Source organism: Mauremys reevesii, linkage group 1 (assembly GCF_016161935.1).
Source record: "Mauremys reevesii isolate NIE-2019 linkage group 1, ASM1616193v1, whole genome shotgun sequence".
In the NCBI taxonomy this organism is placed as follows: domain Eukaryota; kingdom Metazoa; phylum Chordata; order Testudines; family Geoemydidae; genus Mauremys; species Mauremys reevesii.
The window spans coordinates 15324516-15339630 of record NC_052623.1 but is presented as its reverse complement, the minus strand read 5'-3'; the positions used below and the strand labels follow the sequence as shown (position 1 = coordinate 15339630).

The 15115-nt window shown below is 42.7% G+C and overlaps 1 protein-coding gene across 4 annotated transcripts in view; it reads right to left on the bottom strand.

Moving 5' to 3' along the window:
* SLCO2B1 (solute carrier organic anion transporter family member 2B1) overlaps positions 1 to 15115 on the bottom strand; it is a 105307-nt gene that overhangs the window by 27342 nt on the left and 62850 nt on the right. For all 4 annotated transcript variants that reach the window (XM_039513084.1, XM_039513076.1, XM_039513093.1 and 1 more), the window contains 3 exons: positions 9067 to 9231; positions 3319 to 3511; positions 2361 to 2517 (listed from right to left, as the gene is read on the bottom strand). In XM_039513084.1, coding sequence (XP_039369018.1) covers positions 2361 to 2517; positions 3319 to 3511; positions 9067 to 9231 — 515 coding nt within the window. The remainder of the gene's footprint in view (positions 1 to 2360; positions 2518 to 3318; positions 3512 to 9066; positions 9232 to 15115) is intronic.

Here is a 15115-nt window from a genome sequence, read left to right as displayed (position 1 = left end):
CTCTCCCCTCTTCCATGACTTTTCAAAGATAATTGCTAATGACTCAGATATCTCCTCAGTCAGCTCCTTTAGTACTCTAGGATGCATTTCATCAGGCCCTGGTGACTTGAAGACATCTAACTTGTCTAAGTAATTTTTTAACTTGTTTTTTCCCCTATTTTAGCCTGTGATCCTACATCATTTTCAGTGGCATTTACTATGTCAGATGTCCAATCACCACCAACCTTCTTGGTGAAAACCGAAACAAAGAAGTCATTAAGCACCTCTGCTATTTTCTGTTATTGTTTCCCCCCCCCCATTGAGTAATGGTCCTATCCAAATAAATAGTAATAATCATAGAATGATAGGACTGGAAGAGACCTCGAGAGGTCATCTAGTCTAGTCCTCTGCACCCATGGCAGCTTCTGAAATAAAAACTTGTCCTATCCTGTCTTTGGTCTTCCTCTTGCTTCTAATGTATTTGTAGAATGTTTTCTTGCTACCCTTTATGTCTCTATCTAGTTTAATCTTGTTTTGTGTCTTGGCTTTTCTAATTTTGTCCCTGCATACTTGTGTTATTTGTTTATATTCATCCTTTGTAATTTGACTTAGTTTTCACTTTTTGTAGAACTCTTTTTTGGTTTTTAAATCGTTGAAGATCTCCTGGGTAAGCCAGGTGGTGTCTTGCCATACTCCCTATCTTTCCAGCACAGTGGGATAGTTTGCTCTTGTGACCTTAATAATGTCTCTTTGAAAAACTGCCAACTATCTTCAACTTGCTTCCCATGGGATCTTACCTACCATCTCCCTGAGTTTGCTAAAGTCTGCCTTCTTGAAATCCATTGTCTTTATTTTGCTGTTCTCCCTCCTACCGTTCCTTAGAATCATGAAATATACTATTTCATGATTACTTTTACCCAAGCTGCCTTTCACTTTCAAATTCTCAACCTCCCTATTTGTCAAAATCAAATCTAGAACAGCCTTTCCCCCAGTAGCTTTCTCCAGCTTCTGAAATAAAAACTTGTCTCCAATACATTCCAAGAACTTGTTGAATAATCTGTGCCCTGCTGTGTTATTTTTCCAATAGATGTCTGAGTATTTGAAGTCCTCCATCACCACCAAGTCCTGTGCTTGGGACGATTTTGTTAGTTGACTGGAGCTTCTAGGTGCTACCATTATACAAATACATAATAATAATAACAACTCATTGCATCCGACAAAGTGGGTATTCACCCACGAAAGCTCATGCTCCAAAACGTCTGTTAGTCTATAAGGTGCCACAGGATTCTTTGCTGCTTTTACAGATCCAGACTAACACGGCTATCCCTCTGATACTTGAACTCATTTCTCATGAGCCACTGTGCAGCCATCAGATGGTAACAACTTTCAGTCACTGCTGACACCATTACCAACCCCGTCCACCTCCGGGCACTAACACCATTGTGACATGAGTGAATCACTTGCTTGTACACCAAGGTGGCCCCTGTATTACCAGAGCTCTCCATATCTATTTATGGCCATCCCATAGTATAGTTACACTACAAGAAAACACAATTATGAAAAGGGCCCTTTTAAGTGATGACTTGTGAGGAGAGCACAGTAAACTCTAGCACTGTCATTGCCAAAAACCAGTGGGTGCCTTTGAAAAGCACAGAATATATTAAAGATTAAATAAAGGTCCCAGTAGCCAAACCTGAGCTGATTAAAAGCAGTAGAAGTGGGAAACATATTTTGCTCACCTGATCTTTCTGAAAACTCATTGTTCACTGTCATTTTGAATGCTATATTTGCAGAAGTACTGCCCCGAACAAGGCACTGAACTACAAATTTCAGCAAAACACTCCAGAGTGTTTAAGAGGATACACCTCTGCCAAGTGTTTCCTGGAACTTTCCATTCGTCCTCTGTCAGCACTACTTTCAGCAGTGATGCAAAGAGACAGCATCCAAAAGGCACGTGAGAGCTCAGTTCACAATAAAGATGGAGTCTATGTCTACACTTAATCCACTATAACAACACAACTGCACCACTGCTGCTGTGCCTCTGTAGCACGTCAGCAGACACTCACTACAGTGACAGGAGAGGGTCTCTCATCTCTGTAGTTAATCCACCTTCCTGAGAGGCGGTAGCTGGGTAATAAAAGAATTTTTCCATCAATGTAGCACTGTCTACACCAGGGGTTGGGTCATCTTAATTACGTTGCTTAGGGAGAGCTGGGTTGACCTAACTTCTTAGGGTAGATCTGGCCAAAGATTTTCTTGCTACAAAGCTGATCTAAACAGTATCACTGAATTATCAGCATTGATCTTTGCATTGGACTCTTACTCGTTAGCAATGCCAAGTCAGGGCTTTAGTGCTGAGTGAAGAAAAAAACTTTACTCACCAGAACTTTATTTTCGGCCACAGAGTTTACAACTTCACAGCCAGCAAAACATGGAGAGATGTATTCAATCCCATCAGCCCCACATATAGGGTTATAGGCCTTATCGATGCAGTTGCATTTACTGTTACATTCAAAAGAGTGTGGTCCAACATCAGAGCTACAGTAGAAGGAAAGAGATGACTATATTAATATATACATTGTGGGTTTATGTAGTATACCATATGTATATAGATACTAGTGAACAAGAGCTTGCTTGCTTAACAATGAAAGTGTGTATTTGTGGTCTCTGCCAAACCCACAGAAAACATAATTTCCATAGATTAATTCTTGTACCTCTTAAAAAAACCCTCAAAAGTTCGAAAGTCTGGCCATGAACAAAGGATGCAGCCACTTATATACATGCCATATATTTCTCCTTCAATTACTACCAACCCATGCAAGAGGAACTTAGCAGCTCATGAGAACTAACGGTACCACATCAGGAATATGTAAAAGTAAAAAATTCCCAATTCAGAATTAATATTTTCTTCTTTAGGTATCACTGTGTGTGAGCAGGTTCCTTTAGCTCTAAACTACAGTCCACGCATTGAGTAGTCAAAACTCACCCCCTACCAGGGGTCTCTTTTTCTTAATAGAGGGTAAGGTTCTGCCTGCATTTCAACATATAAAGAGGCAGCCATTATTTCAAAAATATTCTCTCCATGTTAACATCTTGGTAAATTATCAACCAGTGAATGATGAATCAAGCATTTTCTAGTATGAATTTTTTATTCCAAATTATTTGTGATAAAATTCATTAAACTTGTGACGTTTGTGACCTTTTCGTGGATTTTTTGGGCTTTAATTCCTGTGTAATCTTTGTGGAATGCACCTGGAAAGGGACACTTTATAAATCAATCAGTCAGCCAATGAAAATGTGTCAGAGGGCCAACCTTATGGTCTATATTACGAGTGGTACCTTCGTCTGTAGTTAAGGCCAGCAACTTTCTGCGTCGGGCAGCCCAGGAAGAGGAGGGGAAAGGCAAAGATCACACAGAGGAGCATGCCAATGACACACATGCCACCACACTGTTTCAGAGTCATGTGGAACTTCTTCATGATGGCTCCACCCGCCACTATTCCAACCATTGCTCCAGGGATGTTCACAGAACCTTGGGAACAGAAACAAGAGCAAAGAGTTAAGATCCAAATATCAATGATAAAACGTCAACACCTTCCAGTCAATGCAGAACATAGTAAATGGATTAAATGGTAACTGATAGATCTCAAAACGTAATTGTAAATAATAATTCCCTGTTCTTTTCATCTCATCTTTCATCAGTAGATCTCGAAGCACTTTACAAAAGAAGTAAGCATCAAAGCATCACGTCTCCATTTTACAGAGGGAGAAACTAAGAAGTGAAGTCACTTGCCCAAGGTCACTCAGCAGACCAGTGGCAGAGCCAAGACTAAAACCCAGCTCTCCTGAGGCCCAACCCAGTGATCTATCCATGAGACCCACTGTCTCCTGTAGGAGGGAATGGGAAATCATCATCCAGTGGGGGAATTGCTACCAGTGGGCTCTGTTCTTTGTTCTATGCTATTTGATATGTTTATCAAGTATCTGGAAGAGAACATAAAATCATTGCTGGGAAAGTTTGCAGATGACACACAAATTGGTGGAGTGATAAATAATGAAAAGGACATGTCAGTTTTACAAAGCCATTTGGATTACATGATAATTTGGGCTCACCTGAACAATATCCATTTTAGTACAATTCAATTAAGATCATACATCAAAGTGGGGCACTGTACTTTGGAAAGCAGTGGCTGAGAAAAGGACTTAGCAGTCATGGTGGATAAACACTTTAATATGAGCTCCCAGAGTGAATCAGTGGCTGAGAGAGCAAACATGATCCTTGGATGTATCAGCAGGGGATAATTGCGTAAAAGTAGGGATCTGGTCTGACCTCTGGATATGGCATGATTGAGACCCTTACTGGATTATCATTTCAGTTCCGGTGTTTACTCTCTAAAAATATCTAGCTCTCTACTCCGGACCCATCTCCTTCTGGCCAAACTAAAATTTTCCCTTGTCTCTCTGACACCTCATGGGTGACTAGCCATCAGCTCAAGCTCAGCATGACTAAAATGGAGAAAATTCCCTCCTAGGTCATGTTTTCTAGACCTTTAATTATTTTTGTTGCTCTTCTTTGGACTTTCTCGAATTTGTCCACATCTTTCCTGAAATGTGGCGCCCAGAACTGGACACAATTCTTCAGTTGAGGCCTAATCAGTGTGGAATAGAGGGGAAGAATTACTTCACTTCTCGTGTCTTGCTTACAACACTCCGGCTAATACATCTCAGAATGATGTTCGCTTTTTTTGCAACAGTGTTACACTGTTGAATCATATTTAGCTTGTGATCCACTATGACCCCCAGATCCCTTTCCGCAGTACGCCTTCCTAGGCAGTCATTTCCCATTTTGTATGTGTGCAACTGATTGTTCCTTCCTAAGGGAAGTATTTTGCATTTGTCCTTATTGAATTTCATCCTGTTTACTTCAGACCATTTCTCCAGTTAGTCCAGATCATTTTGAATTTTAATCCTATCCTCCAAAGCACTTGCAACCCCTCCCACCTTGGTATCGTCTGCAAAATTTATGAGTGTAATTTTTATGCCATTATCTAAATAATTGATGAAGATATTGAACAGAACTAGAACCAGAACTTATCCCTGTGGGCCCCCACTCAATATGCCCTTCCAGCTTGGCTCTGAACCACTGATAACTACTGTCCGGGAATGGTTTCCAGCCAGTTATGCAGCCACCTTATAGTAGCTCCATCTAGGTTGTATTTCCCTAGCTTGTTTATGAGGTCATGTGAGACAATATCAAAAATCTTACTAAGGTCAAGATATACCACATCTACTGTTTCCCCCTATCCACAAGGCTTGTTACCCTGTCAAAGAAAGCTGTTAGATTGGCTTGACATGATTTGTTCTTGGCAAATCCATACTGATTGTTACTTATTACCTTATTATCTTCTAGGTGTTTGCAAACTGATTGCTTAATTATTTGCTCCATTATTTTTCCAGGTACAGAAGTTAAGCTAACTGGTCTGTAATTCCCCGGGTTGTCCTTATTTCCCTTTTTATAGATGGGCACTATATTTGCATTTTTCCAGTCCCCTGGAATCTCTCCCCTCTTCCATGACTTTTCAAAGAGAATTGCTAATGGCTTAGATACCTCCTCAGTCAGCTCCTTGAGTATTCTAGGATGCGTTTCATCAGGCCCTGGTGAACTGAAGTCATCTAACTTGTCTAAGGCCTGGGCTACAATAGCGGGGGGTTCGAACTAAGATACGCAACTTCAACTACGCTATTCGAGTAGCTGAAGTCAAAGTATCTTAATTCAACTTACCTGGCCGTCCTCATGGCAGCGAGTCGACTGCCGCGGCTCCCCCGTCGACTCCGCTTACTCCTCCTGCCGAGGTGGATTATGGGCATCGATTAGCGGATCGATTTATCGCGTCCAGACGAGATGCGATAAATCAATCCTCAATACATAAAACACTACCTGCTGATCCGGCGGGTAGTATAGACGTACCCTAAGTAGTTTTAAACTTGTTCTTTCCCTATTTTAGCCTCAGAGCCTACCTCATTTTCACTGGCATTCTCTATGTTAGATATCCAATCACTACTAACCCTTTTTGGTGAAAACTGAAACAAAAAAAGTAATTTATCACTTCTGCCATTTCCACATTTTCTGTCTTTTTTTTGATGCGGAACCAATTGATGACATGCTAAGGGCATGTCTGTCTGGCGAGTTAGAGCATGACAATCTGGGGTATAAATCCATGGATCTCTACTGAGCCATGCACTCACTGGCCAGATGGACTTTCCTACGTCAAGCTAAAAGTTCTGTTTGAAACTGCAGTAGATCGAAGGTCACAACCCAACTTTTAGTATGCACTGGCAGGGTCCCATGGCCCATGAGTGCTTGGCACACGATAACACTGTAGATTTACACCCCAGCTTGCTGGGCAGCAAGTTGCCATGTGGAGACACCCTAAGGCCTGTATTATACTGGAGGTCATTCTAGATGATCAAAATAGTTTCTTTGAACTTAAAATCAATGAATCATCTGGGGATGATCTCAGAGCTCTTAAAATATTTTAGTTACTTCTCAGCCACATTTCCTTCTTGGGGAACTAGGCCCTTGATATATTTAACACTCTTCCCTGACTTCTGTACTCAAATACCATCCACAGCTGAGTTCCTATTATCACATCTTAAGTCAAAGATAATCAAGGCCTTTGCTGAGTGGACTGTAGGGTGCGGAAAACACTTCTGATTTCTTTCACTGCCCTCCAGGAACTAAAAATTGCAGAGAGGTGGCAAACAAAGCAAATAGACTTAAAGAACTAAAGAAGAAGAAAGACAAAAAAAGAGCAGAAAAAAAAGAACTCAAAAAAAAAAAAAAAATAAGCATTGGCAAAATGAAAAAAAATAAAAATAAATGTAATAAAATAAAATAAATAAAAAACAACATGAAAAATAACATACAACTATACATACTAATAATTGGCTACAACGGAAAAGAAAAATCAGAGGATATCGATCTGTAGATAGTTCTCTGAAGTGTGCAGAAGTGTGCAGAAAGCAAAAAAAAGCAAACAGGATGTTAGGAATAATTAAAGGATAAGATAGAGAATATATATGAAGATATATTATTTATTTATATATAAATCCATCTCGCCATCTCTGTACATATGTGGTCTGTGGTCTCCTCTCCTCAAAAAAAAAAAAGACTACTAGAAAAAAGAAAGAAAAAAAAAAATGAAAATTAGGTTTATTAGGGGTTTAGAGAGGGTCCAAGAAAGGAGAAGAGAAGACTTTGAGTTTGGGAAAAGAGGAGAAAGAAGGGGAGAGGGGGAGGTCATGAGTGATGTTGAGAAAGTGGATTGAAGAAAAGAGAAAATTTATTTAATTTACTTTAGAACATAAGAACTAAAAATCACTAAAAATAAAAAAAAGGTTTAAAACAAATAAAAAAAAAAAAAATTTTTTTTTTTCTTCTTCTTCAGTCACGTGGAACTCCTTACCTGAGGAGGTTGTGAAGGCTAGGACTATAACAATGTTTAAAAGGGACTAAATAAATTCATGATGATGGTGGTCCAGTCCATACAGCCAGATGGGGAGATGGGGGATGTCCCTAGCCTCCTCTGTCTAGAGAGGGAGGGAGATGGATGATGGAGAGAGAGAGATCTTTGCCTGTGCCTTGTCACTCCTCAGGGGGGGGGCACATGGGCACTGTGTGTAGAGACAGACTATAGGCTAGATGGACCTTTGGTCTGACCCGGTACGGCCTTTCTTATGTTCTTATGTTCTTATGTAGAGTGATTAAGCAAATTGACTCAGGTTGTAACACCTCCCAAGAGGTGCCATCACCTGGAGAGGCTCGCATATACTGGTTCAAATTGGATTTTCTAGAGAACCAATAGACAAAGAAAGGACTTTTGGATAAAGAGCCTGAGTCTAAAATGAGTCAGGGCTTTCCTTCTGATCCAGCAAATGGACAGCACCTTCTACCTAAAGGAAGAGCCCCAATCCTTAGCGAAGGCCTGGAGGGACTGACACCAACCAGAGCCTTTGTGGAGATGAGGGTGGTGATCTCTGATAAGCTTATTATGAATGTAGGTTCTTTATTGTTTGTACTATGTTTTCTCTGTAATGCTTTCACCTTAAGAATAAATGTGCTTGCTTAGAAAGGGCTGTGTGGTAACTTAAAACTGTGTGCAATTACGCTGTTTATAGCTTCTGAGGAGAAAAGCAAAGGAGGCCTGCTTAGGCGGTCTGACTTGCTGGGGAATTCACAGTGTAAGCAGAGAACTGTGCAGCCTGGAAATTCCCTAGCTAGGAGGGAGTGAGATGCATGTCTCTGCACAAAAGAGGCCAGGGCTGGGGAGCTGGAAGCCTGAGAGTGGGTGTCCTCGCTGAATAATATGTGGGAATACAGTTGCAGTTGCCCTGAACACTGATATTATCTTTGATTTGTCCACACGTGAAGAGGAAACAGATTGGACCATCTTTTTGTTCTGTGTTTGGAGAGCACCTAACACAATGGGGTGCTGGTCCTTGACTGGGGCTCCTAGGCACTATCATGATACAAATAAATAATATAATAATAACTTTTAGTCCTAATGATTTTTATTTTAGTTTAAGAGGACACAGAATATCCACCCCTCCCCCCGTACACAGAAACAGAGTTTTAGCACTTAAATAGATAGGTGCACCATATATCTATTTAACAAAGGGGACACTGAGGCACAAACATCTTATGTGGCTTGCCCAGAGCCACATAACTAGCTCAATGGAAGAGAAAGGAGCAAAATTCAAGGGTCCAAGTCCTGTGAGATAGACAAACTCCCTCTGCAAAACTCTATGAGATCTTCAGTCAGTTTCAGTGAATGCTGAATATACTTTTGTAGACCTGTTCCTGACCTACTTTGTAAATGAGCCCCACCCATCTCCAGCCATACCTACCTCGCTTCTGGGCAGATCAGTCTGCAGGTATTTGGTTGCTGTCATGTGAACTGGGTTTTGTTTGAGTTTTGCTCTCTCCCATTGAGTTTGGGGTAGCCTATCAGGAAACAGGGCCTTCAGTGCTCCCTAGCATGTACAGTAAGAGCTGGAATGTCTCCAGTAGTAACAGGCAGTACTTACCTATGATCATGTTGGCAAATGATGCAGTGAGAGAGAACTGCCGCTCCAGGAATTTGCCCATGAAAGTTGCTAAACCAGCAACCATGGCGGACAGATTGACTTGGGCCAAAACCACCAGCAGATAGACTGGATGTCGGAGATTTCTCAACAAAACCGCAGGAAAGACTGAAATGAAAAGGATAATTAGGAACAAAAACATATTAATATACAGAGCTGGCTGAAACAGGGAATTTCCACCTCATGGCAGGTTAGCATGCATCCCACTAGCATTATAATACTTCTAATGATATAATACAGTGATAAGAGTAGTAATAATATAAGAGAGACAACTAGCGAGGAGGCGTGTGAAACAGATACTGGAAATTAGTTCTAAGTTTCTGTAATTCCTCTTCTGATTTTCCAGGGGCAGCTTAAGAAGATTCTTCTAATTATACAAGATTCAAAATAAGTGGTTCCAGGTCAGCCAGCACACACACACACAGAAATATTGAGCCAAATTCTGTGCTAATAAATCTTTAACAGCTATGGCAGAAATTGGAAGAGGGGGGCAGCAAGGGACTCTCCATATCTATTGAATAGATGTGATTAACGGATGATAAGACCTCTTCATATTTATCAACTGCTGAAAAACGCACACATTAAGCCCTTTGAATATATTTACTACAGTTCTAAACATGCACACGCACATCAAATAGAAAAGACCTGAGTTAATGCCACATCAAGTTTTTAAATGCATGAGTCAAGACATTCAGAGTTAGGGTGCTTAAAGAACCCCTACTGTGTCTCCTTATATGCGTGGATTGCAATAGGGTCTTTCATTATGTGAACACACTGGATGTAATGCACTTTTGTAGCCGTTTTCACTCCAGGATCTCCAAGTGCGTTACAAAAGGTGGCTAAGTATCATTATCCTATCTGTGTGGCTGGAGAAACTGGCACAGGGAGGTTAAGGGCAAGACTGTGCCATTTCCATGCAACACTGCATTGTGGTGCAGTCCCCCTCCCTGAGCTTCCTGCTTTACAGGTAGGTGTGTATATTTGGAGGTGGAACCATTTTCTAGGGTGATATAGCCTCCACCCTGCCATGATATGCATGGCCTGCTCCATGCAGCGGGGAGGCACAAGCCTGATCTTCCCCCTTTTTGAGTGGTTTGTGACCCTAGGAAGGCAGATATGGGGAGTAGTATACAGTGCAGGGACTATGAATACAGCAGGCTCTTGTGCTGGGTACAGGGAAGGGAACCCACATAGGTGCCAGTCACAATCTTGTCTGTGGTTTGCCCAGGGTCACCGGGTAAGACAGTGAGAGAGTCAGGAGCATCACCTAGGAGTCCAGGGATTGTTATTTATTACTTATATAGCACACTACATTTTCCTGGTGTCTAATGAATCAAAGGTATGACCAAAGGCCAGCTCTTGATCTCAGCTGAACCACTGCAAATGCAGAGCTCCACTGACTTCAGTGGATTTACTGTGAACTTACACTGCTATGAGTGAGATCAGGATGGGAACCAGTGTCTCTTTCCCTTAAAATCCAGGGGCCAAAGTCTGAGGTTCTTACTCGGGTGAGCTCACACTGCAGTGAATGGGAGTTCACGTAGGTAAGGACTGAGCAGAAAGAGAGAAAGTGCCTCAGGATTTGGTCCCATATACAGTATGTATCTCACACTGCCCAACGTTGTTTTGTCACACAGGCTGCTGTAGATACGCACAGCCCATGCAAAATTTGCCTGTGCATTTCCTTTCCTTGGGCTTCCTGCAGGGACTCTGTTATAATGAACTCAGAAAGCAGCTGTGAAGTTGTAAAAGGTTTATTTCCTTGTTCACTGCAATTCCGGCATCCTTTTCTTTTGATCATAAAAAAAAAAAGATTTGATTACAGACAAGAAAAACTAAGATGAACGCCCTAGGGGCTGCACTCCTTGCTCTGGAATGCAAAGGAGAAAACAGTTTCACTTGCACAGCCCAGGCACCAGAACGAAAAATCCCCTCCACCAGGGAATCAGAAAAAATGGATAACAGCCGCCATGGGGAACAGTGCAATTTCCCATTCTGTTCCCGTTCTGTTCAGTCCAGCAGTGTGAAAGTCGTCTTTCATACTAAGTAGGAACCTCATGTCCCAGTCATGCCTCTACCACCCTATAAATAGTAAAGATCCTTGCAACTCTTTGTATATCTTTGTGTCAACTAAATAAAACACAGCTGAAGATCCCTTCCAGATAAACAGTACATGATTTTCCCAGATGTGAACTCTTAATTCCTTCTACTGCTTTCAGCATAATATAATAGTATTTAATGTGTGGGAATAATGCCAGGGGTCACAACAAAATGTGTGCCGTGAATTCGGGAAGTTTGAGCAATTCACAAATGATGGGAAAATGCCTGGCTCCTTTTCCAAAATGAGGGCAATCTGTGGTCTGACATCCTGAGTTGGCGTGTGTCTGGGATCTAAAGCCATTTGGCTAGACATATTCTACCACCATAACATGACAGAACCCAAAATGTTATGCATGGCAGACCTTCTACCTCACCCCATGCTATAATCTTAACTCTGACTCCTGGAGCTGGCACTAGCCACTAGAAATAAATTTTAAGTGTGCATCAGCATGGGAGGCCCCTCAATAAGCAGAGACGATGATTACGCCACATTCTGTGTTATGACGCATCATTTGCCAGCATTTTTCTTCACCACTGGCAATTCTTTTAATCAAGATTGGAATTTTTCTCCTAAAAGCTATGCTCTAGTTCAAATAGGAATTAATTCAGGAAAGTCTTGTGGCCTAGGAGATCAGACTAGATGACCACAGTGGTACCTTCTGGCCTTAAAAAAGCAATGACTCTGCAGGCACTAAAACGGCTCTTCGCAGAGTTAGGAGTAGCTGTGTCAAATGGTGTGGGGACTAACTTGCAACAGATTGCCAAAGCTGACACTGTCAGATGTGGGGAGGTGCATCTGCCTTTCTAGGGATCAGGGATCCCTCATTTCGCCACTGAGTTATGTAAGTCATCCAAGCAGAGGACCACAATGGTTTATCCTTGCCGTGGGGATTTGTACTAGTAACATCTCACAACTCTGGGATGCAGAGAAGGCACAGTGGTCAGCTGTAGGCCAGGTGTAGCTAACTCCTGGTCACTATGGGGATGTCTACATCACAGTTAGACACCTGTGACTAGCCCGTGACAGCTTATTAGAGCTTGTGGGGGTCAGGCTACAGGCCTGAACTGGGGTGTAGATGTTCGGACTCTGGCTGCAGCCTGAGCTCTGGCACCCTCCCACCTCTCAGGGTCCTAGAATCTGAGCTTCAGCTCAAGTCCAAATATCTACACTGCAGTTAAACAGCCCCTTAGCCCAAGCTCCATGAGCCCACGTCAGCTGGCACATTGCAGTGTAGATGTACCCTAAGCCTGACTAAATGAAATGTTTGCCTTAATGAAGGCAAGTTGTAACAGTTTCTCCTACAGCACTCATGTACGCTGTCCCTGCTTTCCTCAGTATTATCTGGGAGGTTGAAGTGCTGCAATATCTGTCGGGGCAGGTTGGGACATCACTCAAAGAGGTCAGAGTGAAGGTTGTGGGATGGGGGTATTGTGTACCTTTGCCCTATTTCCTGGTTTTCAGAGGTTTCAGTGTACGTGAATTCAACATTCTGGAAGGGCACAGGTTAGGGGCAGGCAGGCTTATCTCTGCCTTAACAAGAAAGTGGTGAGATGGGCATGATTAAAGGGCACTTGTGGATGGCCATAAAGGTACTTTCTGGGCACACCTCTTTGCTTAGCTACCAGCTCCTACCTCCTCCTGGCCACTCTAAGACCCTGGTAGGGGTCATGGGAAGGATGACAGAGCTGTGAGGAGTGCGTGTACCAGCTGTAGGCAGAGAAAGAGAAGAGAGTTGAGCTCCAGAGCCCCTACCTCACAACCGGGCGTAGTGCATTGGGACATGGACTCTGCACACCCATTGGCAGCAGGTGAAGTGGGTATGAAGTGACCCACTCATCTCAGTAGGGTGGTCCAACTGAATGAGAACACCCCCTGGTGAGGAATGAAGCCTGAATTATACACCTGAGAGATGTGAAATGCTTTATTCATCTCAATGGATGGTCTCACCTCCTCTCCTTTTGTCTCAGTGCCCAAGTGCCTTTGCTATGCTCTGAGTATGTCTGTTCTCAGCTCCCTGCCCCTGTCTCAGCACAGTCTGCCTGGTGCATGCACTAAGCGCACCTGTTCCTAGTGCCAGGCACAGATACAGCTTGTGCTGCCCTGCAGGAGTTTAATGAGCCTCTCCTGTCAGAGAACTGCTTCGTCCCAGCTGGGACTCTCGGGCTGGCCTCTCTGTCATTTTCAATGTGGCAGCTAAAACCTCTCATAATTGCCCATCTCTGTATCCCACACCACGCTTCATCGCCTGGGCACAATACTGCCCACCCAGCTGTCCCAGTGACAGGTGCTGAACATCCCTCAGTAGAACCATAGACAGTAGAGATGGAAATGACATATTGGAAGCTAAATCTGAGTCATACATGTAGTTCCAGTGACTGTAATGGGAGTACGAATGTGAAAGGATGTAGTCCAATGTCATCCACACCATCTGCGCAGGAGTCAAGGCTCCTCCCTGTTGTATTCTGGCTTTTCTAATTTGGAGTAATTCTGGTGATGGAGCTTTGCTAACATTCCTTGGGTAACTGACCTCATTGTCTGAAAACATCCCCAGTGCCTTGCCGGAATTTTTTCCCATACACCATTTCATCCTCTCATTGCTCGTTATTATTCATTTAACTGCTTTAAGAGCATAAGAACATAAGAATGGCCAGACTGGGTCAGACCAAAGGTCCATCCAGCCCAGTATCCTGTCTACTGACAGTGGCCAATGCCAGGTGCCCTAGAGGGATTGAACTTAACAGGTAATGATCAAGTGATCTCTTTCCTGCCATCCATCTCCATCCTCTGACAAACAAAGGCTAGGGACACCATTCCTTACCCATTCCTTACTTAGTCACAGTTCTTCCCACCCTTGAAATTCACTCCTCAGCTATTTGTAAACCGTTATCTTCTCCCATTGGGCCTGAGCCTGGAAGAGTCACAGCAACACAACTCCCACTGACTTCCAGAGGAGTTGAGAGAGCTCAGCACTTTGCAGCATTGGGTTCTGGAGGAGGAGTCCAGACTGGGGGAGTAAGAGCCCGATTCTGGTCTCACTGAAGTCAATAATAAAAATCCCATTGACTTCATCCATGTAACCTCAGTGAAGGCAACGGGGCTGAACGGGTGTAGGTGACAGCAGAATTTGTTCTTTAATGGTCATTTTCATTTTGTAGCTTTTAAATCAACGGAACAGCCCATCTGGGCATTTCCTTCTGCTCCAGCTGAACTGAGCAATTTAAGGCCCAACTCAGCAAAGCATGGAAGCGCTGTAAGCATGCACTTAAGTGTTTGGCTGATTAGAAAATGGCCCTAACCACATACTTAAATTCTTTACTGAATTGCAACATAACCTTGCGTGCCACAGGGAATTGTCCCAAAGCTTGGCTCAGCTCCAAGCAGCTTTTTTTAAGCCATCAGTTTTAAAAGAAAACTCTTCCCATTCTGTTCCGGCCAGCAGTGTGAAAGTTAACAGACGGCATAGCACTTTCCACTGGGAATTCACTGTGAAATATATTTTCCTTTCCAAAAGAAACATTTCTAATTATAATTGGCATCTGTGAGCTCAATCCGGGAAATGGCCATCTCTCAGGCCCATCACTGTGGGAGCCCAGTGCAAAAGCCTGTAAGCCTATTTTGAAAGTGCTTTAATATTAATAATGAGCCAAATCCAGAGCAAACTCACTGAAGCCAATGAGTGTTTGCCTGAGTAAAGGCTCAGTAAACACTGGGTCAGGACGGCCTGCAGATCTGGCCCATAAATAATACATAGCACTTACAGCTAGAACATTGGATCTTCAAAATGTTTATAGAGTGTAGATTTATTAATATTTATATTTACAGAGTGTAAATCAGTGGGTCTCAAACTTTTTTACTGGTGACCCTCTGAGTGTGACCCCCCCCAATAAGTTA